The sequence below is a fragment of the Equus quagga genome, chromosome 7, assembly GCF_021613505.1.
Source record: "Equus quagga isolate Etosha38 chromosome 7, UCLA_HA_Equagga_1.0, whole genome shotgun sequence".
NCBI lineage: Eukaryota > Metazoa > Chordata > Mammalia > Perissodactyla > Equidae > Equus > Equus quagga.
The window spans coordinates 54,375,504-54,398,980 of record NC_060273.1 but is presented as its reverse complement, the minus strand read 5'-3'; the positions used below and the strand labels follow the sequence as shown (position 1 = coordinate 54,398,980).

The 23,477-nt window shown below is 50.3% G+C and overlaps 1 protein-coding gene across 1 annotated transcript in view; it reads right to left on the bottom strand.

Moving 5' to 3' along the window:
- SLIT3 (slit guidance ligand 3) overlaps positions 1 to 23,477 on the bottom strand; it is a 592,330-nt gene that overhangs the window by 90,933 nt on the left and 477,920 nt on the right. Inside the window, exons 12-14 of the mRNA XM_046666802.1 lie at positions 19,809 to 19,880; positions 8,486 to 8,629; positions 7,014 to 7,177 (exon numbers count right to left, since the gene is read on the bottom strand). Of these exons, the coding sequence (XP_046522758.1) occupies positions 7,014 to 7,177; positions 8,486 to 8,629; positions 19,809 to 19,880 (380 nt within the window). The remainder of the gene's footprint in view (positions 1 to 7,013; positions 7,178 to 8,485; positions 8,630 to 19,808; positions 19,881 to 23,477) is intronic.

Genomic DNA, 23,477 nt, shown 5'->3' with positions numbered 1-23,477 from the left:
CAGAAATACTTAGTAGGAGAGAAGTAACTGAAATAGGCCGCCGCTTGCTTCCTCTCTTTGGGGCGAGTTCAGGCGGGAAGGATCTCGGGGGATTTGAAGAAGGGCCATAAAACAAAACCGCGGCTGAAGTGGGTCCCGGGAGAACTGACGTCACACGGCATTTCGCCTGCCCCTGCCCTGCTCCCTCCTCCCCTTTTGCAGGCGGCTCAGAACAACGACACTTGCGACATGATCACAGAGAAGCTTTAATAGATCAGGGGGTGGAAATCCACAGCAACGTGATTTTATTACGAATCCCTGCCCTATGGCCACTTCCCAGGAGAGAACGTATGTACCATTTGCATGGTCATGGGTTTGGGGCAAGTAGGGAGCCAGGGCTCCCATTCTTTGGATGGACTTTGCAGAGGCCAGCAGTGGGCTCAGGATGACTGCTGCCATTAGCCATCTGCATTTTCCATCATTCTTTGGGCAACCAGTTTGTTGAGTGGAAGTCACAGATTCACTGTTATCTGATGACCGTGGACCCGTTAACGCACGTGTCCAGAGCTTTCCCCTTTTACCTCCAATATCCCTAAGCTGGGCAAGATGAAAGAAAGAAGGAAAGGAGCAGAAAGAGGAACTAGGGGGAGTAGGAGGTCTGTCGGGGTTCCTCAGCTTGAAAAGAGAGTTATGCGGACGAGCAAATGGTCTCAAGTAATGAATGGAGTCAAGAGAACATTGCCGGGCACATAGTTACCCACTCGTGAGGACCAGACGCCAGTGGCTGGAAAACACCAACTGTTTTGCCAGGGGTTTGGTGATCAGTTGGGCAGACAGCTGTCCTGGTAAGCTCTTTCCATCAGAGTCTATTATGAATACAGCTATCTGCCTGAGAGCAGAGGGAAATGCCCACGGCCTGTGGCTGGGCAGTACCTGGTCACAAGTCGGCTGCTGTGGGACCAAGGAGGCGCCGATGGAAGGGCGCCATTGTGGACCTGCTCCCAAAGTCCTGGCCCCCCTCATGGTGCTGGCAGCACCGAGGAACTCAGAATGGCCCCTCTGTTCAGAGGGAAAGGGAATTTCTCCAGTCTTGAGGATTTGCTCTGTACCAAATGGATCTTGGTAGATTCATTTAAACAGTGTTGCTGGCTCTCTCTCTTATTCAAGTTATTTTCTATTACCAGAAGCAAGGTTGAAAGGGAGCGTTAAAAAAAATTTCAACTCTCTACCAATTCACGTCAAGGTCTTTTTGATTTTATAATTCAAGGCAATGGGATTATCCACAGCAGGAAAAGCTGAGTATTATAGCCATAAAGAGCAGCCATGCTGACCCTGGGCAAGTTAGTTAACCTCTCTGAGCCTCAAATACGTGAAATGGGACTTATAGGGTCATTGTGAAAATTAAACAAGATGATCTAAAACAGTTCTGTGCCTGGCCTACAGGAAGCACTCAATATACGGTAAAAAAAGTGAGAGAGGGAAATAGGACTGTCCATCACCCAGAAATGGTTGGACCCCTGGATCTGAGGGGTAGCCTGAAAGAGGAGACAATGAGAGCCATACATCACCATGGGAATCCAGAGCCCGCCTCCTGGGTTTGGTTCCCACCACGGCTCTCTCTTATGGGATAGGACATAGACTCCATGGCAAGAACCAACAACACAATCTTTGGTTACACTTGGTCTAGGATTTATCAAGAAACAAGCAGAATGGGAGGTGCCAGGGGCTCTCTCTTTATTGTCCGAGACAGCCTGTTTCTGCACGGCCCCTACGTGGCCTGCACTGAACTAGTACCACGTGAGAAGCCCAGCCCGTTGACCTCCAAGTTAACTGTGCTTGGAAAGTCAAGGGAACAGACTGGACTTCAGGCTGCACGGGGACCAGAGCCAAAGTACTCCTGAGGGGTGAGGGTCAGGTTCAGAAGGAGCCTCAGGTTAAATCCAGAGTCTCAGACTCGTGCCTGGTTCACCCATTCTCACGTTCACATTCATTCCCAGTGCTTCCAATAAAGAGGCAGTAGGGGGCGGGTCACAAGTAGAGTGACCTTTGCGTTAGCTACCACTTGGGAAAACGGCCCTGGGCTGGGACTCTTCCATGAAACAATGGGGCATGTGCCTTAGGCACACCCGTTCCCTTCGAATGGAAGATACAATAGTGGTTTCTTAGCTCGAACCTAGCTGCTTTCCCCTTGGCTGGCATCCAGACTAGATTTGGGGGATGGCAAATCCATTTGGGGTAGGAGATGTGGATACAGATCTTAGCTTGTCCCCAGTGTGCTTCTCCATACCCATATCAGCCCGTATCTGCTACCTGGAGGTGGAGAAGCTCTGTGAATCCTTCAAGACTCCCACCACCCCTGGCCCTTTGTGAGGCTAGACTGGGAGAGGTGGGTCTGGCAGGTGGTGGGCTGCGGTGCTCCAGAGCAGAGAAGAGGTGTCCAGCGGTGGTGGTGGCGGCGGTGGCGGGCCATGCTGCAGGAGAGCGCGGTGCTTTCCGCGGTGCTTGACAGAACCATGTTCCGTTTCCATCGTGCCACCACATGGTTAGATCAAGCACAAAGGAAAGCCCCACGGCGACCGGTCAGAGTCAAGGTCAGGAAGCAGCGTCAGAGAGAGGACAGGAGCGCTCAGAGGAAGCAGCGTGGAGCAGCGGAAGCCGGAGCAGGCCCCCACTGAGTGTGATTAGTACCAGGAGCGGGGTTCCACGGGAACACTTCCAAAGACAGGAGCCCCGCCCGCCTTGTTCCCCGTCCCAGAGGAGACACAGAAGAAGGGAGAAGACAAGCGGGAGACTACTGGACACCCCTACTCAGGAGTATCAGGGCAAAAGGGATCCTTCTCAAGAGAATTAAAGAAGTCAGGTGTCAGTGGTCATATCACAGGCCTGAACTGAGCCTCTAAACTCAATTCATCACACCATTTGATCTGACAAGACATCAAATTCAGCAGAAGCATCTGCTGCACGCTCGGCAAGCTAGCGCCCATCCCCACAGCAGAGTGGTTCCCTAACGGTCTATTCCCCAAGCCCCTCAAAGAGAAAGCCACAGTTCCCAGTGGCTTAGCAAAGCTGCAACGCTCTTCTTTAGGAAAAAGTCCCTTTGATGTTCCACATCTAAGGAGTCTCTTCAGTAGCTTTCAGTTTCCCCCAAACCCTATGGCCGACAGCTGATCCGCCCAGATTGCTTGAGGTATGGTAGAGGAAGGGTGTGGTACTGGGAGAAAATACATGTTCCTGGTCAGAGAGAAAGATGGGGAATCCAGTGGGGCCCTGGGTTTGGGACTGAGAAAACTATAATCATAATGATCTGAGAATAAGGACTTTCACAGAGGTGACCAGTGGCCCTCATGAGGAGGGGGCTCTTTCAGACAAAGAGAAGGAAGGAAAGAGGAAAGACACCTGATTCTAGGGTCCTTCTTGATTTCCTGAATTCCTCCATGGCTGTGAATCATGGTAGTGGGTTGCGGGGACCAACAACCAACTGTGGTGGATGCCAGTGGCCCAGGTGAGGGTGCCCAGTCTTTCTATCATTATCTGCAATAGATCAGGGGCAGTTTTGATGGACTTCCTCCCAAACCATTGGGAGATGTGTGCACCCTGAAGAGGCAGAGCCAGGGCCAGGTGGCTGAGACTCTCCCTGCCCTGCCCTCTAACAGGTGGGATGGGGTCACTGTTCCTCCACAAAGTTTTTCTGGGACAAGATGGTGGCAGCATCTTGACAGTGCACAGGTTGTCTTTAAAGGTTGACCAGTTAGTCAAGGTCATTCCACAGCTCTGGATCTGGCCCCTCCTCTCTCTAAGCCCTCTCATCTGACCAACTAGAGCTGGCCACTGCAGTCTAGACTCAACTCCACTTTGCCCCCAGACATGCAGGGCTCTGTAAACACTCTGGTTTGGGGATTTCACATTCAGGTACCCAGGGCTTCAGTAGCAGGGAAAATCCATCCCTGTCACATCCCTGCCCCCAGGCCTTAAAATGCATTCTCCTTCTCTTTGGTTTCTCTCAACAAAATGAAATAGAGGAACCAGGGAGAAAGCTGTCAAGAATCTTCACAGTATGTCAGAAATCCTAAAAATAGTACTCTATAAACTTAGACCAGCTTTTCTGCTGCGTGGGCCTCAATGTCTTCCTCTCTGGCATGGACTGGGTGACCTCTGTGGCCTCTAAAATTCTGTAATTCCCTGAGAGGTGTCTTGCTGTCTGCCATCTTTGGACACATTGTCACCACCCTCCCTACTCTCCAGCATGAGAGTTTCTTCTTCTTGCTGCCTGGACCGCCACACACAAAGTGGGTAGGGTTGATGGTAGAGAGAAAGCATCTTCCAGCTGCCAAGTGCTCTCCTGGGGATGGGCTTGGGGTCCCAGGCAGCCAGGCAGTGCCTTTTCAGGAGGACTTAATCTGATGGTCAGATCACTCCAGCCGGCAGCATCCACCTCTAACCCGATCTTGCTGCCCAGGGCGGCGGATGCACCGACAGAGGCAGACACAGGGCAGCTGGGAAACCAGACGCCCCGCCTAAGGAGGGGCTTGATGCGTGGCAGGAGCAGCCCTCAAATTGGCTCCTAATTACATCAGCTGTCTTTGCAATGGGGGTGCTTTTAGGGGAAAGTAAACGCAGAGTTATTATCTGTCAAATCCAGTTCATGTCACCTGCCCTACTTCCCTTCTTCTGGAGCTTCCTGGAAACACAGAGCTTTAGACCTACGGCTTCTGCATCTCCCAAGGCCAAGGCAGGTCCGGGCCCCCGTGTCTCTCAAAGTCAAGGCCTTTGGAGCTCACCAGCAGCTCCGTCTACCTCTCTTCTCTGCAGCTACATAAAATAAAAGCGTATAGAATGCTGTATGGCAGGCTCATCACAGCTGTAACTTTCACTGTCTTTATGGGAATAATCTTTCTGCTTAGTATTGATTTTAGAAAAAGATATTTTATCCAGAGTCAATCTAAGGAGCTGCTCCTTCTCCCTGTTTGGTTCTTTTTTTTTTTTATTTCCAAGCACCCCTGTCCCACATAGGAAAAGAAGCCAGGACCCCTCCAATGCACAGGTAGGCAGACAGTGGCAAAGCTAGAGTTAGAACTAAGCTCTGCTGTTTCCTAGGTCTATTTGCAATTTTCTCTTTCTCCTACTTAGTTCTTTCTGTACCCCCACCTCCTGCCCTACCACCCCAATCCCAGCCTGCAGGCATTCTTAGGCAATTGTCCAGGTTGTGTCCCTGGGAGACACCAGTCCTCGGACCCTGGGCGGACTCCATCCCTGCCTTGCCCCCCAGGGCTGGGGCATCCATCTGGAGTGCGAGATCTTGCTGGGACCCCCGTGAGACCCAGGGGTGGGGGTTGACAGATGGCACCCTGCCCTCCTCTATCTCTTACCGCCCCTCTTCTTGGGCACAACTGTTTGCGAGAGCTAATTAACTCAGGCCTGGCCAGACACAGGTAGAAGCAGAGGGGATGGGGGGAATAAGAGGCGTAGGCCATGAGGAAAGATCGCCTGGAAAGGATGGTTGTCCCTCAGGTGACAGCTCTGGGCTGGGGGAGGTCTTCCTTCCAGACATGCTGCCAGCCCCAAGAAGGAACTTAAGGAAAGAGTGGGGGGGGGGGGGGGGGGGGGGGGGGCAGGGCCATGAGACTGAGAAAGGAAGTCACTGAAGCAGCTGGACCTCCTTCCCAAATGCTCCTTCTAGCCTACATGCTGCACAGTGTTGAGGAGGGAGCCAGGCCTGCGTCCGGTCCTGCCTCCACCGTTTGCTAGCTGTGACCTTGGGGTGCCCTTCACCTCTGAGCCCTCAGCTCCCTCTGCTGCAGAATGCAGATTTCTCCTGCTGATCTCACGGGACTACTGGAAGAACCAAATCACACTAGGAGCACTCAGCACCCTGCTCATCACAGGCGAGAAACTACTCTTGAAACTGACATCATTATTCTGGGGAAGACAAATTGGGACCAACGTCTCATACTGTCACAAAGTCCCCGTGGTACCTCCAAGCCCTCTCAAGGTATTTGCTTCTGTAGAAAAAAACAGCTAAAATTTATCATTCTGGAGACACGGACTAAAGAATCTGACTTGGAGGACAAGAACAACTTGCAAGAAGGAGAAGTCTGCCTGCTGGTCTTCTCCCAGAGACCAGTGCCCACGCTGGCGCTCTCCCCGGGAAAACTCACTTACGTCAGACACTCTCAGGCACGGGGAGAAGAGCGGTTCTTGCTGAAACCCAGATTGTGAGAGTTGGCTCTAACCCGTCTCAGTACATCATACTATCAATCTCTCACCGTTGGGAGCACAATGCAGCTGGGTGATTTTTTCCAGTAGCAAACTATACAAATGATAGTCCTTTCCAACTGCCTGTTCACCTAGCTATTGGGTCAAGGAGAGCTGCTTCTCTTTTAAGATGAGCTGAGAATTCTCCTGCCATTCAGCCCCGGTCAGTGTCCTTCCTGAGTGCAGTGGGGAGGAAGGTTTCTAGAGAGAGCTTGGGAACTAGAGAGTAAGGTTTTGCTTTCTTCTCGAGCACAACTCTTTGCTGTTCTCTCCATAATCAGAATGCACCATAGCTGGTGAGAATGTCTGTGAAACCTATAACACACTATAGTGTAAGGGCCGCACCCAAGGCAGTCTTAGAGCAGATGAGAGGCCCCTAAGATTAGATGCTGCCTGCAGCCTGGCCTGGGATATATTTATTTCTCCATCTGCCACTTGGGGAGCATGCTTGAGAAACAAACAAACAAGCAAAAATCGTAGCATCTAAAGGGCACGTGTGTACAGGCCCCCTGGAGATATGCGGCCGCCTGGTTCTGTCTCTCCTGAAACCGTGCATTCTCCCCACCCTCCCTCCATGCTTTTATTGTGTGTGTGTGTTTTATTTTAAATCCATAAGATAATTGGTTTTCTGCAGGGCTAACTGAATTTCCCCAATTTAATTTGCAAAGATGCTCCCCAGGAGCCATTACAGCGCTCGCTGTCCTCCAGATTGGATTATTGGCCTCTCCGGGGCTGCTGTACTCTGAGTCGGAAAGTGGGGCCCAGCCCCCTAACCTGATTACCTGAGCAGCGGAACTTCTTGCTCTTGATCTGGCTGAGGCGCTTGTTGGCCAGCCGGCGCGGGCTGCTGCAGCGGGCCCCGCTGGTCTCGATGGGGTTGTCCTGGAGGTAGTCGGCCAGCCACCTCAAGTGGCAGTCGCACACAAATGGGTTTTGGGCTAAGTGGCTGCGAGAGGGATGGGAGTTCATCAGGAGCGACCCGAGGTGCTGCGCTCCTCCACCACCCCTGCCTGGTGCTGGGTCCTGGCATCCCAGAGCCAGGCTCCCTCCCTCTTCACCCCAGGAGGCCTTGGAGGACATGGAGCCTTTTAGACAGGACCCAGAGAGGGGGCCTGAGGCCTGCTGTCTGCAAAAGACAGTCACAGGTGCAGCTGGCATCCAGTCTGGGGACTTAGTCTTGCCGATCTCCCCACATGGGGCAGGACCCACCACTGCTGCCTCGACTCTCACCCATGCCAGTTCTGATGGGCAAAGCAAGTTGCAGGCTAGGGCTGACGCTGAGAGCAGCCTTTATTTTATTTCTCCCAGCTCAGTAACACCAGACACACAAAGCAGCTGGCATGGCGATGGGCACATGGGAGTATTCCATACAGAGTAGTGGGTATTGTCGTCATTATCCTCCTCATCATGAGCGCAGCACCGTGGGTCTCGCTTCCCCAGGCTCAGTGAGAACACTCTCCCAAGTGCCACACACAGTGCTCAGCACATGGTCGGCATTCAGTGTGCGGCAGCTGTTCTTACTCTTTATTGGCTCCTGTCTCTGGCTACAGGGGCAGTAAGTGCCAGATGACTCAGAGGGTCTCCAGAAGCCTCCACTTCATGGTCAGGCCTGGCGCTGCAGCTAGGGTCTAAGCTTGGGGCTGGAGCCCCCAAACACAGCTGAGATCTGTGCTCAGGTGTCATCTGCGTCCACCACTCTATGAACACCTGCAGTGCTTGGGAGTGAGGAACTGTTCCCTAAAGAGGGAGGTGCGATATTCTCAGAGCACCCGGATGAGAGGTTTGGTTTTCAGGGTGGCGGGGGTGTTGGTGGGCAAGAATGAGTTATCAGCAGAGCTGGAGCCTGCTCAGCATACAGTGGCCATAATGGTAAAGAGAGCAGGTGAATAGCAACTCTGCCTGGATTCAAATCCTGCTTCTTACTAGCTGTGCAACCTTGACTAAGTTACTTAACCTTTCTGTGCCTTGGTTTCCTCACACAGAAATTCAGGATCGTAACAGCACCTTACACACAGGGTTGCTGTGAGGCTTAAAGGTTTGAACACAGGGAAAGTACTCAGTGCGGTGTTGAGCTCTTTGTCAGTACTCAGTACAGGTAAGCTAGTACTAGAGTTACGATTCCTTTCTCACTGCAGGCTCTAAAGATCTTCCTGGATGTGCTCACTTTGCCTTCATTTTGGGTGTTCTCTGTGACTGGGTGTTTGGGGTCACCTGCTGCCTGGGCACGTGCTGGCAGTGGAGGCGGCATACTCACAGTGTCTGGATGGCCTGCAGAGGGGCAAAAAGCCCTTTGCTGATGGTCTGCAGCTTGTTGTCGTACAGGGAGAGCAGGTTGAGGTTCTGCAGGTCCTGGAAGGTGTTCACCCGCAGGCAGTTGATCTTGTTGGCATTGAGGAGGCTGCAAGCAGAAGAGAGGCCGGTGACCCACGAACCCTGGTCATCACCTGTGGGGCAAGGGCTGCGCCTGCAGGGGCTGGGCTCAGGGCCCCCCAGCTCTGCTACAGCCTTGGGCTCCTGCTACTTGCATTCTCGTGGCCACTGAAACTCATCCGGGCACTTGCATGCCATCACCACAGATGCTGTGCTGCACACTGCCAACCCCTGGAGCCATCCTCGCACCCATGCCTGTGCAGGAAGACCAGAAGTGGTACCCCATGTGCTTCACTGTCTGCTTTAGAATGCAGAGCTTCCAGGAATCAGAAAACAAAAATCATCTAGCACAAATGTTTTAAAGCTTTAGTTGATTGACTAAGGGCAATTTTGATTCAGAAAATTCCTTAGAGTTGTTTTGGGTCACTGATCCCACTGAAAATCTGATGAAAGCCATATGTCATCCTCCCAGAAAAAATACATCCATGGGTAGGCATGCGTGCAGGTACATATACATTCTTCTCCTTTTCTCTCCTTCTCGCACATGCACACATGTTCAACCCCCCACCCCCACAGATGGGGTCCCATGTGATCTGACCTCTGCACCTTTCCCCTCTCATCCATCCCACCCCCAATTCACTACCCTCTGGTCCCTCAGGTACACCATGTGTGTTTGGGCCCAGGTCCTTTGAACACACTCTTCCTCCCTTTCATAAGGTGGTTCTTTCTCCTCCTTTGCATCTCAGCTCAAACGCTACCTCCTCAGAGAGGCCTGCCCTGACCACCTCATGTACAGGACCTCCAACCCCCCGTTATCGTCTCTCAGAGCCCTGTTTATTTCTTTGCAGCACTTCCCTCCATGTGTGACTATAGGGTATTGGTTTTCTTGTTTATCATTTGCCTCCCATCCAAGACAGTAAGTTCTATGATGGCACTAACGACATCCATTTCCACATTCCTCCCTTTATTCTCAGGGCTTGGCACAGGCATTTGTGCCAGAAATACACCCAACTCCACATGCAACTCCAGGGGGTCACCTTCCTCTAAGGTGGCACTGATCCCCCGGGTCAGCCTTCCCGTCCACCAGGGACCCCTTCTGCTGTGGTTTGAGCTCTTCAGACCCTCTCCCTATCGAAAAGAAAAGTGTCAAAAGAAGCTGCCTTTTCGGTGAAATTCTGATCCAGCACAGATGATGCCATGAGGGTTATAGGAGAGTTCCCCAGAATGGGGCTGGCAAGTCAAGCGAAACTGGGTCCTAAGAATTTTCTCTATGACACTAGACTGACTAGCTGTGCCCTCGAAACCAGTGCAAAATCATTTCTCACTCCTTCCTGAATGAAAGTGGGAGAGGGGGGAACTAAACCAACCAGCAAAAATGTTGAATTTTAAAAATTTCTTCTTTCAAAGCTGGCTCAGAGCTTCCCTTGTGCGGAATGACCCATGAGACTCGTAGTGGGCTGGCTCCCTCCGGAGGCTCTTGATGCCAGCCAGGGGGACTTTAGTTGCGAACGGGGCTGCCCAGGGGAGCTAAACCATCCGTGCGCCTCTCCCTTGCTCCCGGCGTGCCGCCTGCGCATCCGTGTACAGACAGGCGGCTGTGGCCGTGACAGTGGAAGAGCTGCCTGTGTAATCTGGCTAATAATGGGCAGGGTCCCAGGGGTCCACACGGATGTCCTCTCGCCTCGCAATGGAAAAAAGCTCACGTTGCTAGAATACGTTTCATGTTTTCCAAAGTGCTTTCCCAATATCCTATTATTCTCACAGTAACCTGGGCAGACGGGCACCAGCCTCACAAGTTATAGGTGAGGAAACTGAGGCCAAGAGTTGGGTGGGCTTGCTCAAGGTCACAAGTGTTTCCAGGGAGCGTGCTGGAAGTAGATAGGATAATTCAGGTCTCTAGAGGGTTTGGTGTCTTCTCTGTGAAGGTTTTACCTACCCCGCTTGTCTGTCGAGCCCCTCTGCAGCATTTTCCTGAGAATTTCCTGGGCTTTATGTACTACATTTTAGCCAAGGTCACTCCATTTTGGGGGCATTCCAAGAAGGAGGCCATGGAGCAGAGAAACAAGGAGAAAAGTGAGAGCATCCAACAGGGCCATGCACCTCAGGGTCAGGAATGGACCCTTCACACACACATTGTTTTGGTCTGTTTGTTTAGAAGGAAAAACAAAGTATGTGGTAAATGCTTTGTTCCAAACAGACATTCAGGGTCCTCTGAGGGCATCATCTGGCTAGGAAAGATTGCACTATGCAGTAAACAGACTGGGTCAAAGGTGCCAACTTCATGCCTGAGGATAGAATCCTCCTTGCAACATACTGCAACATCTCACATGCAAATCTGTTCATTCAGCCTTCCTACTGTTTTAAAAATTGGGAAATTTCACACACACACCAGATTTCTATTTCCTCTTGAAAAAAAATTCAGAAGCTCTAGCAACACTGGGTCCATTGGAGGCAGCTATGGAGTGGCTGCCCCCTCTGGATAGAACATATGCTCTCTGTTCACCACAGTCCTCACTACTCCCTATTGTATGCCCTTCACCAGTTCATTCTGCCTACCTTGCCTGAGTGAGCGTTTAGATTTGAGACCCTAGTGCAGATTCACAAGCTCAATTGCAGTGCTTGGTACTGGGGAGTGCTAGACACTGGATAAGGACGATGGCCCTGGGGAGAGGGGAGGGGCAATTTGGACCTGCCTTGAAAAGGTATCCAAACTGCAAGCTGCTCTGATAACCCTCGTCACCCATCAGAACTATCGAGGCTTCTTTTTCTGATCCAGATGCTATCTTATTCTCTATTGCACCTAGATCTCTCACCATGGGATGTTATCGCAATGATAGAAGGCATCAAAACAACCCAGGCTGGCAGAATTCCTAGACAAAGACAGCACAAGAAGCAGAGTGTATGAAGCAGTGCAAAAGGCAACAGAAAAGGGCAGAGTCCCCCCGTCACTTATTTTCTCCCAGGAGGCTTGGCTCCCTAAGGCAAGACGTGTTGGGCAGGGAGAGATAAAATTAAGCTGCTTATCCAGATTTAGATGTTGGGGACAGCCTCACTGATCCCTAGCCCCAGCAAGATCTCACAGCCTGTCCTTCTGTCCTCTCTCCTTTGGGAGGATGGTTGGCAGCCACCCAGCCCCGTCTGGCTTCCATGAAAAGATCTCCAAGCTATCTGGTTCACGGACAAGAGCTGGAGGGGAATTAAACAAACACCCTTTGGTGGAGCAAATTGAGAGGAAACAAGGATTTGAAACGGGATTCAGCAGTTCTATTATAAGTCCTGAACACAGGTCTTCTCTCTCTTTCTCCATCAAGGCTGCTTGATCTGTCCTGGTTCACCCGCCTTTGAGGAGTCGCGGTGTCACTGCTGTGTGAAACGATAATAATAATGGAGTGGCATCTCCAGAGCCCACAGCTCTATGTGCAGCCCTCTGCCAAGTGTTGTCCAAAGCACTTTCCATGCAGTCTTTACTTTCACCCTCAGAGCAGCACAATCATTGTCCTCATTTTGCCGATGAGGAAACTGAGGGTCAGAGTGGTGATGGATTTGACCTAGGTCACCCAGTGGTAAGTGAAACTCCAGCCTGTCTGACTCCAAAGTTCATCTCTTATCCATCATGCAAAATCCATATTCTCGTATCTATGCCTGATGGACAGTGTCCCCTGTCTCTGGGCTATTTTTGCTAGCTTTGGAATGCACCTGGGCACGCTTTAGGTGGACGGAGGTCTGATTGGGTCTGGAAGACTGCTTGCCTTTTGGTTGTGTAGAGGCATCCGGAGTCCTGCTGATTCTTAGGAAGGACCTGGCACCAAGCCGGCAGAGACGGGATGCTCCCCAAACTGCCATTGGCACAAAGTGGCGGGTTCTTCACTGAATGCCTTGCACAGGTGCAAAGCAGGGTTTCAACCTTGAGGATCACTGACTAAATGCTGATTTGGGAGCTGGTATGCCTGGCTCTGCACTCCCCTCACCCTGAATTCTCACTCCACTCTGGGAAGACCAGGGACAGTGGTGAAGCAGATAGTATTCTCCAGCTTGCCGCATTCAAGAGGCTGCCTGACTCTCAAACTTTAAACTTGATGCCCCAACTAGATCTCAGCTTGATCTGCTGTTGGATCCAGTGAGTCAGGGGGCTGGGGACTTATTGAATATTTCCCCAGAAGCAGATCCAACCATCTTTTGGGGTCACCTGCTCCAAGACTCACTTCCCAAAGGAACTTCAGAGGTCATAGAAACAAAAAGAGTGAAGGCTCTGAGATGACCAGGCTAGGTGAACAGCTGGGGCCACACGACCTAACAGGTAATAAGGATTACACATGGCCAGGCACTCGCCAAGCACCTTATACATATTAACTCTGAATCTCCCCACTGCCCTGTGAGGTAAGTGTTATCTCCATCGGACAGAGGACACCTCTGGGGCTCGGAAAGCTTAAGTCCCTTTGACCAAAGGTGGACAGCTAGCAAGTGGTAGCTTGAGATTTGGATCCATGCTATCTTAGTTCCAAGACTGTGCCCCCACCCATTCTGTCACCCCGATGCCCACCAAGGGACTGTAGGAATCACCTACTGTTTATGGGAGGGGGCTGAAGCACGTGCTTTGTAGACACTCTCATTAACGAAGTGAGGATTCTACAGTAAAACAGAACAAAGAGAGCCGTGCTCCCGTCAGAGGAAATTAAGGAGAGTGGCACATCCGAGAGCAGGAGTACCCGTACATCACCTTCGAAATGTATTTCCAATTGTTAGCTCCACGAGGCCCTCTGCCACCCCCTCTTCTCAGAGCATTTTCGGCTTCCACATATGTTCCATGTCAAGAGGTATTAGCACTCAGCTCGTTGATTAACCAACATAACGATGCTGCTGAGCGATAATCTTTTCCAGGAGCCGTCGCCTTCAGGAAAAGCAAGGCAGGAAACAGAAGCCGTGGAGAGCCACAGAGCTGGAGCTTGAAGGGGGAGTGAAATACCCTGAATCTGGGCTAAGGAGGGCTCTTGTGACTTGAGTCCTCCTGCTAGGGGACCGGGCCTGCCTGCCAGAAAAGTCCCAGGTGCTGTCAACACTCATAGCAGCTTGCAGTTCCATTCATTCAGAGTCCAGATAACACGGGGAGATGGGCCCCAGGAGGGGAATGAGGTCCACCCTGATCTGTGAAAAGGACCCCCACACCCGGTCTCTCTACAGAGGGCAATGGAGGAGAAGATCTCTGAGGCCCCACTTTCAGTTACTGCCCTTGCCCACATCTCCTGCTCAGTGAAGATTCTCTGAGGGCTCACATGCCTGGGCTGCAAGGCTTGGAAAACACAAACATCTGGAGTCAGGTTTAATGATAAATTGCATTGAAATCACCTTGGCAACCCCAGCGGTTCACATGTTGATTCCGTGGCCTCGAGCTATCATTCTGAGCGGTATTTATATTTTCCACACCTGCCCAGGGGTCTGCGGAAGACAGCGTTTACGTTACTCCTCCTACTTATGTGGTGTTTGTCTGGAAATGTCAAAAGCATATTGCAAACTCCGGAGTACGAGCTCTGCTCAGGAAACTGGTGCCAAGAAAGAGTGTAGCGGCTGCTTCCTGGAGAGTAAAGGAAGCCCTTCCAGCAAAGACCAGGGGATAGAAAGATGGGTGCAGGCTCCTGCCAGGGGCTGCTTCACGGAGCCTCCTTTCCCCAAAGCGAGGCTGGGTGGTCAGTCTCTCTTTCATACGCACTCAGATGCAGACACATAGGGGAGGAAAGAAGGTACCAACAACCATAGAGCACCGCCCTTTCTCTGGCTCTACCAGGAGGAGAATGATTCTTAAAGAATGGGTTATAAAGGCTCTTTGTTATTTAAAAAAAAAGAAAAGTTCTGTGTGTCCCTGGAAGTATTTACCACTATTACACATTGGCATAAACTATGAGTGAGGATACCAATTAGGGGAGCTCTTCTAGAGCCCTCAGTCAGCTGTGGGATATGCAGTCAAACTGCCTTCATTCATGTGTCTTCCTCTTTTCTATTTCTCTAGTATTAACCCTGTGCCATCCTGAATTTCTTTACCTACTAATTGTAATAAGGACCACTCTCTTGCCTCAGAACCAGCATGCGCTCATCCCTCCCCTATGAAATATGGGGCATTTATTTTGACCTTCAGCAACCTACTGAGGCTGGACATGGGGAGGAAGCCGGTGCCACGAGGTCAAGGAACTCTGACCCTGCCCGGAATCTTCTCTGTGGTTGTGAATGGGGGGTACTCTGGGCCACGTCATGCTAAACACTCTCAAGAGGAAATGGGAGGAGCCCTCCAAGTCCCAACGAGGGGCAAAGATGACTCCTCCCTTCTCTCCCGATGATGACCGCACTGCTAGCAGGGGCTGTGGGTTGTCATGGTGATTCAAACTGCAAATGCAGCAATGCCATGGGGTGGCATGTCTGAAAAACAAGACCCCCTTTGACTCCAAAGACACAGGAGGGCCCTAGGAACAGGGTGCAGGCAACTGCGCTTTCCTATGGCGACCAGGGGAGGCTGAGAGTCTGAGAGACCAGACAGGGGAGCCGTCACCTGCTATCAGGAGATCAAGTGGCCTCACCCAGTGTGACTTGGCTTGCCCCTTCCCTCTCCCAACAGCTAGTAGGGTGGTCACTTGCCTACCTGATTGTTACCTGGTTACGAGTCAGTCCTTTAAGAGGGGTAAACCATTTACTCAATGACCAAGGCATGGAATAATTCCAGAATTTACGTCTCCTCAAGAACTTTCCTTAGGAAGCACCAGGTACATGAGAGGGAAGAGCTCCCCCCTCAAGAATGCACCTCAAAGTAAGTCTGCCTCTTCTTCTGGGGAGAATTTTCATCCTTTCACCTCAACCTGTCACAGGGCTCAGGGCGAACGTCAGTGATGACAACAAACCAGAGGAAGTTCGACGGGAGACAGCAGCCTGTGACTTAGACTGAAGCATGACAAGAGGAGCTGATTAACAGTCAGTCCAGCAGCACCCCCTCCTCGGCCTGAGCCAGTGAGGAATTCTGGTTCCACGTGTCATAAAACCAGCTCTGCACAGCTGCCTGTGACTGGGGCTGAAGCAGAAGCCTCTGGCACGGACTCCAGAATCAGATGGCCTGGGTTCCAATGGTCCATCACTTACACGCTGAGAGACAATGGCCAAGTTACTTAACCCTTCAGTTTCTCCATCTGTAAAATGGGCCTTTCGACAATACCTTCCTCTTAGCGTTGTTGCAAAGATGAGATGAGATGATGCATATGAAATTGCTTAGCACAGGTTCTGGAACGTATTAAGTATTTGATAAATGTGAGCTGCTATTATTAGCAGCAGTAGTAATACTTGTGAAACAGCTGGTGAGGGAAAGTGAGCCATAGGGAGTGAGGTTTTGCTCACTGCCCTGTAATTGGCAAACTCCAAGATCCTCAAATGGTCTTGTCTGCCTTCCAAGAAAATCGAACAACAGGTGCCCAGGTTGTCTTAACTTATTCCAGCCCCAAGACAGCCTGGTTTGGTTTAAGACCTCCTGGAGCAGGCTTAACATCGACCGCGGCCCACATTTACATGAAAGCTTCCACCTCAAATGACTGCCTGCCCGCCTTGAGTGACTTTCCTACGCATGCGGTGCAATCAATGAGCACTGAGTGAATGCTCTTTATTCTCTGGGGGAGCTATAACAGTGCAGCTAGCAGCTGCCCATCAGAGGAGGAAGTGACAGCTCTGGAGACCCACTGACCGCTTTCCTTGCTTTGGGGAGGACTGACCTCTGAGCTACAAGGTGAAGGATCTGGGGCACTCCAGCTGGCTGCGTAGGCAGAGTCACTATCTCCACAGACATCCCAGGAGCCCAGGGGCCTGGGTGGGCAGGGGAAAGGAGAGGAACAAGAACATTCACCCTAAGTTTCCGGTGAGATGGATGGAGCCTGGGAGAAGAGGACAGGTCACTGCTCTGGCAATCCAGCTGCTCCTGTCCCTGGCGTTGGGAGCACGTGCCCAGTGGCATGTCCTGTCCTAACTTGGATTCTGAGATCCCTCCGTGTGAGATATTTCAGTTCTCAGCAGTTTAGGAAGGAATTTCTTGTCCCTTCTTCTTGTCCAAATGGGTACCTGACTAGCTCCCCAGCAGCCTGTTTTAAGCTGACAGATTACCTGGCGTTCCCCAGATCCTATACGTATAAAGGCTGTTACTAATAACCAAGGCCTATGTGTCGATACAATGAATGTCTGCAGGAACTGGACCAGTCTAGGATTAAGTACAGGGAGACATACTAGTTATTTTCAAACATTTGAAGACTACGAGAGTAGCCTTTCCTGAGTTTCCCAGAAGCCATTCTGAGGCTGAGTATAACAAAAAGCTTCCTACTCTCCTAACTACGCAGTGATGACTTATCACAGGAGCCATCAGCAAACGAGCGACAGAAGACTTGTCAGAGGGCGCAGGGGAGGCGTTTCTGCACCAGCCGGGTGGAAGGTTGTGCTCGGAGCCCTCAAGTTTCTTTGAACTCTAAGCTTTTGGAACTTAAACTAAAGGAGGTGACTCCTGCGAGGCTGACACCCAGGGGACAGGCTATCAGGGTTAGGGGGTCATTCCCAGGACTGCTGAGGCTCATCCACATGGACCCATTTGCTGCAGACTCTGAGAAACTGCAGCCTGAGACATTGTACCATTAGTGCTCGCCATCCGCCCAAAAGAACATGTCAAGAAAATGATCCTGGAGGGCTGGGTACATACCAGGCTGGGCGAGCTTGGTAGGATGGCTGAAAAGTTTGGAGAAACAGAGAATGGGGGTCGGGCAGGACAACCAACTACAACGTACCCACTTTATTACTGACAGCAGCACAACAAGCGCCAGAAAGGAAATATCCAAGATCACTTCGTGTGGCAGAGGTGGCTTTGCTGTGCACCAATGATTTGAGAGACAGAGAGAGAAGAAAAAAACACAAATCTCTCGCAAAAAGCCTTCAAGCCAAAGGAGAGGAAATTACCCAGACTATCAGGGTATTCTAATCAAAGCCTTCTTATCAGAGTGTCTCCAGTCTAACAAGGAGAAATCCAATCTACAGTGGGCCGAATGCTAAATTAGATGTAATCAGGACCTGCTTTCCAACTGCTCAACAGCAGGTCAAAGCCCAATGACGGCTCCAGTTGCTGGTTCTTTCTGGAAAGTGAGCCTGTCTGAGTTGTGTCAACTCTTGCTCTTCACTCCCAGCTACTCAATTCCATCTGCTCAAAATGGTGATCGTAAACTAGAGTTGCCTTCCTGGCCCATGAGAAATTTGGCTAGTTCTATTCACTCATGACTGCTGTCAGCTTGGAACTGAGATATATTTCCTTTTAGAAAAACATGCACTTATCGAATCTGCTACAAGCCCTGCACTCTGCTAGGCACATTGATGCACACCATGTTTCTCCTTAATGCATGCAAGGGCATTTTCCTTTCCTTGCCAAACGCACAGATTGTAGAAGGATATTTGCTGCAGCCCACTGGAACACAACACTCCCAAATCTATCTCAAGGCCGATGTTAGTGTTACTCTTCTTTCAAGGGATTAATAGCTACAGTTAACCAGCCTTATGGTGGCAGTTATAACTTACAGTTTCTTTGCTACAAGCAAAGAACACCATCTGTGAAACACCAAGCTCCCTGCAGAGCCCTGGCGGGTCATTCTAACAAATAGCTTCAAAGGCCCACTGGGTCCTGGGACCTTTGAACATGAATACTCCCACAGAGGGAGACAGACACGGAGACAGAGGTGGGGGAGATGCAGAGAAAAAGATACAGAATTTTCTTTCTCTTGCTTTCTGCTTCATTGAATCAAGCCTGACCACTGCTGTGAGGGATGCACTGCCTGGAAAGGAGCTGGGCATCTCATCAGGACATGGTTCACATTATTGTACCATCCTAGGAGAATCTGTCTAGGGCTGAGTCTTAAAGGACACGGGAAGGGTAGGGAGTAAACACATGAGAAAGGGAAGGCTGAAGAAAAGTTTCACTTCCTCTGTCTTGAAGAGTCTTTGGGTGTTGCCAAGTGAGATGTGCTACCTATCTTCATCTCTCCTTCCTTGCTCCTGGCCTCCCTCCCATCTGGAGACCCAGCCTAACTACGTGGTCTGCAAATTCATATTGTAGCTTCACTTGGCTGGGAAGCAGGGAGGCCCCAGGCCGTTTCTCACTGCCTGGGACTTAGAGGCAATTTTAAAAAGACACACACACACACCCCCGTACTCATGCACACCTCTACAGACACAGATCTTGTGCTATTTAGAGGGCTGGGAGCCCTCCGAGCCATAGGTTCACGTAAACTCTACTCCAGTTTCCATACCTGTTTTGCTGTATAACTGAGGGCAAGTCATTTACCTCTCTGAGACCTTGTATTCTCCATTGCTACGGGATACTCAAGGTCAATTCGTAATATCAACAGGAATTGTGATGGTCACCGAGCAGACATGGACATATATATGCACACACATACACTTCCACACCCACAGTACATGCGTGTAGATGCTATGGCTGCCTGATCTCGAACCAGAGATAATTCTCCCCGATCATAAAATCTTAACAAACAAGATGAGCTAAATTCCTTTCCTTGCCTCTCCACGTCAGAGTTCAATTATCTTCTTCAAACATTTAGGCTCAAATGACCAGAATAAAATAAATGCAAATATATAATCCCAGAGCTTAAAATTTGGGGCAACAAATCTTCCTTTAAATTAAATAAACACTCCCACCCACCAGCCATATCTTACCTAGATAGAGTCACATCAGTGACTGATTATGCTCTTCTCTAATTCTTTCAGCCCCACCCCCACCCTTCTTCAAGGTCACCTGTCTATCAGCAGCTCTGTTTCACCTTTAGTATTGGAACAAGGTGTGTGAATGTTCTAGTTCCTAAATTCCAAGCACATCCCTGCAAGATGCTTCCCCTTGCAGGATTCAGCTCTGGCTTAATTTCTGGCCCCTAAACCTATGGTTAGTGACTCATGCCTGGGCCAGCTCCCGAGCTATACCATTTTGGTTTGTTCATATTGACCTTGGCCTCCCTCTGCCAACTCCCTGGCTCTCCTTCCACCAGTAAGAGGCGATGGAGGTGAGGGGTAGACCGCTCAGAATTTTTTTTTCCTTTTGTCATGCATAAAATCAAAAGAAGAGCTCTACAAGATCATGGCTCAAAGTTTGCGGGAAAGAGGCTGCAAATAGTCCCAGAGACACAAACAGTGACAAAGTTCCTACTCACAGCAGCTGTAGGGACACCAGCCCGTCAAACAGTCCCTTGGCAATCTCAGTGATCTTGTTCCCATAGAGCACCCTGGAAAAGAGTGGAGAAGACAGCAGTCACCGCGGATGAGAGGCCACTGGAACTCACGTAGGAAGCCATCATGTTGGCCGACTCTGGGGGGCATCTCAGAGCATCTCCTTCCCCAGCCTGCCTCATCCCTTCTCCTCACCAGTGAGACAGCAGGCGAGTGCCATTAGGGGCTGGAGGGGCAGGCTGTCTGGGAGGTGAGGAGAAATGGGCTCTATCCTGTTTCACTCCTGGGCAACCCAGCTCGATAAATAAACCACAATAGGAAGCAGCAGTCCCTTTGTGGTGTCTCCCTGAGCTGCTAATATGACTCACACCCCGGCAATAAATAATACGTGTGGGAAGCTGGCTGGACCTGTGTCTTCTTGTCCTTAGTGGGTATTGATCAGGCTGAGTCTAGCCTATAGTACGTTTCCTTTTAATATCCCACTGCATCCTAGGAATTCCTGAGCTGAGTCCTTTAATCATCCATTTAGACAGGGCTTTGGGTACCTGGGGTCCTAACCAGAAGACTCAGGGACTGCTTAGTCAAGGACTGGCTCTCAGGAAAACCTGGGGAGCAAGGAAATGTTATCTCAGAGTGATGGCAACCTCGACACTCCAGCCGTTTTTCCTATTCTTTGAGTTCCAGGAACTAAGGAACTCTCAATTCTTTACCCCTCTCTCTTGTAGGCCTACAGGTTCCCTCACGCTGGGTCTCCTATTCATGGGCCGGTCTTTGATGACTTGTGGGGCTTGAGGAAGAAGCCTACTGTCTGCCTCTCCAGTCCAGTGCCCAGTGGGACCTACTGGTCCTCAGCACAGGTGCTGAAGACACTGCTGGCCTTCTGTGCTCTCATCTATGGCACAGACTTCACTGTCACTTGGATCCAGCCTCCTCTGAGATGGAGGGAACTTAGCTAAGGAGGGTTTTGTGGTTGTTGCTGTTTTTCCCTTCTCTCCTGGGCCCTGAAGTGCACTGAATGAATGCACTATTCAGTCCCTCCTTGGATTGCAAATCCAGGCTGTTTGCCTTTGAGGAGGCAAAAGATTAGGATGAGGAAATGGTAAATGGGAGTGCTAAACCAAACCCCCATATTCCAGATGCCACCAGGATTGAAGAGTGAGCGTCTCGCTCAGACTGCGAGTGTGTTTCATTAATGTTTCAACAAATTAATGACTAAATAAAAGTCAGCATGATGGCTCAGGCTCACATTTGTAATTCATATTAATTTCCCACTGCTCACTGTGCCAAATGTAGTAATGTCACTGTCTGCTTGTCTCAGCTGATGTCAGAACTTCTAGTGTGGCAGAAGCTGGTAGGGCCCTGGGTCCTGGGGTAGGAGGTCCTCGCACCACTCGTCATACGTCCATAGGGGACATCTCTAAGCCGAGTGGTCTAAACCACTCTCCAGCAGGCTGAAGTGGGCTGTGGGTCCACCTGGGGCATCTGGGTGTGGACCCATCTGGCTTTTCCCCCTGCGTCTTTCCTTGACTGTCTCCTTCACACCCTTCAGGTCTGAACTCAAGCATCTCTTCCTCAGGAAGCTTCTCCTGAATACTTTAGTTAACGTTTTCCACCACCTGTCACCCCTTTTATTTCTTCAACTGTTTTCACTATGTCATGTTATATTACTTAAATATTTATTTATTTTAAAATTTTTCTTTGCCTCCGTCTCCCAGCACCCTTGAATGTAGGCTCAGTGCATGTGGTGACATTATGTGGCCTGTTCATGGCTGGGTCCCTAGAGCTGAGAAGCCATCAGAGTCTAACACAATCAATATTTGCTGGAAGAATGAACGAACAGGTGTGGGGTAAAGGCTTTCCTGCCCCTTACCTCAGCCACTTCTGAGTTTGGACTGGGTGTGTTTGTGTTCAAAGCTCCACGAGGCCAAGGGTTTTGTCTGTCCAGTTTACTGCTACATTCTCAGTGCCTATGATACTACTCCGCACACAGTAGACATCTACTGAATGGATGAATGCATAAACTGGGGGTGAGAGGCATTTCACTTAGACAACACCCCAATACATTTCAGAATTGGCTAGCGGCATGCCAATTTCATGTTTGACAACTAGATTTTGAATTTCGTTTCCTGCAAGACTAGAAGCATCTCACTGTCTTTAGACTGTTCCCAAACGCCAGCAGAGGGAAATAGAAGTGGGGAACGGGAGGATGGGGGCAGGGCTGGGATCCTGGCGGCGGACAGCCGCTCTCCCTTCCCCTCTGTGATCTTCAGCACAATAAGCAGACACTAATCTTACACACAATCCTGTCTTTGATATCCCAGCCAGATGTTCTATCCGATAAATGAAACTAATTTACTCTGCTAGCAGCAGGCAACAGCTGAATCCCTGTCCTCAGCCCCTTCCCAGTGGGATGGACCCAGGTGGGGGAAAATGTGTATCTTGTTACCTGCCCGCTCATTCATTAAGCAAACAGGTTGCATGGAGAGGTAAAGCATGGACAGCTTGCCTCTGAGCATCCTCGCTCTTGCCTGGGTGGGCAGGTCACCAAGGAGAGAAATAATATCAACCGATGACACCTTTTTGTATCTTACGTTATCCTTTGTGCATTATCTCAAGAGGCAGCATAGCATTGGATCAAGAAAGTGGGTTCTGGAGTCGGACTGCTTGGTCCAAATCCTGCTTCCGCCACTTGTGGACCTCAGATAAGTTACATTTATTTATTCAACAAGTTTTAATCTTGCACAACAACTATGTGCCACGTACTGTTTGAGGTGCCAGAGATTCAGCCAGGATCAAAACAGAGAAAAACCCCCGCCTGTGTGGAGCTGAGATGACCCAATTTCTTCAACTGTAAAAGAGAGGTGAGGACAGAGTCTGTATTTTAGGTAGTTATGAGGATTAGACTTGCAAGACGCCTGGAACAGCACCTGGCACACAGTAAGTGCTCAATAAGTACTGCCAGTTATTGTTATCACCGTGATCATGGTCACCACTGAATGTGTGTTAATCAGGGAAAGTGTCACTGTCCCCACTTTGCCTGTGAGGAAACACGCACAGAAGACTCAAGTGACATTCCCTGTGCCAACCGGGGTGAGTCACTGAGAGAATCAGGACAAAGCTCATGCCTTCCTGCCCCTGGGGGTCCTTGAACCCCTGGGGGGTAAGCCTTTGGTTCTACTCAGTAGGCTGCCCTAAGGTTTCAAAATCAAAGAAGAGAAGGGCTCATAGGACGGGGTTGATACTTTCCCAGAACAATGGCTGTGAGGTTAGTTTGGATAAAAAGCCTGAAAATCAGGGGAAGAAAATTAGCCCCTCCCTTGAAAAGGCCACAAAATGGGCACATCCACGATAAACACACATTACAGTTCTCTCCCTCCAGGTCCCTAGAGAGCACTGTGGAGGCGTGCAGGGTGGGAGGGGGAGCCTGGTCAGAGTAGAAGATGCATTCGAATTAGAAGCCAATAACTGGGAAGGCTGCTGGGCACTTAATCAATAAAAATAATGCATTTGGGTTGTAGAAATATTCCCCAAGATCAATTTCCCCTGAAGAAATATTTGTTTCTTTTAGCAGGTTGCCACAAGAGTGTAAGGGAACATAAAGCCTTGATAAACACCTCCTGAAAAATATGGACACATCCCTCTCCCATCCCCCC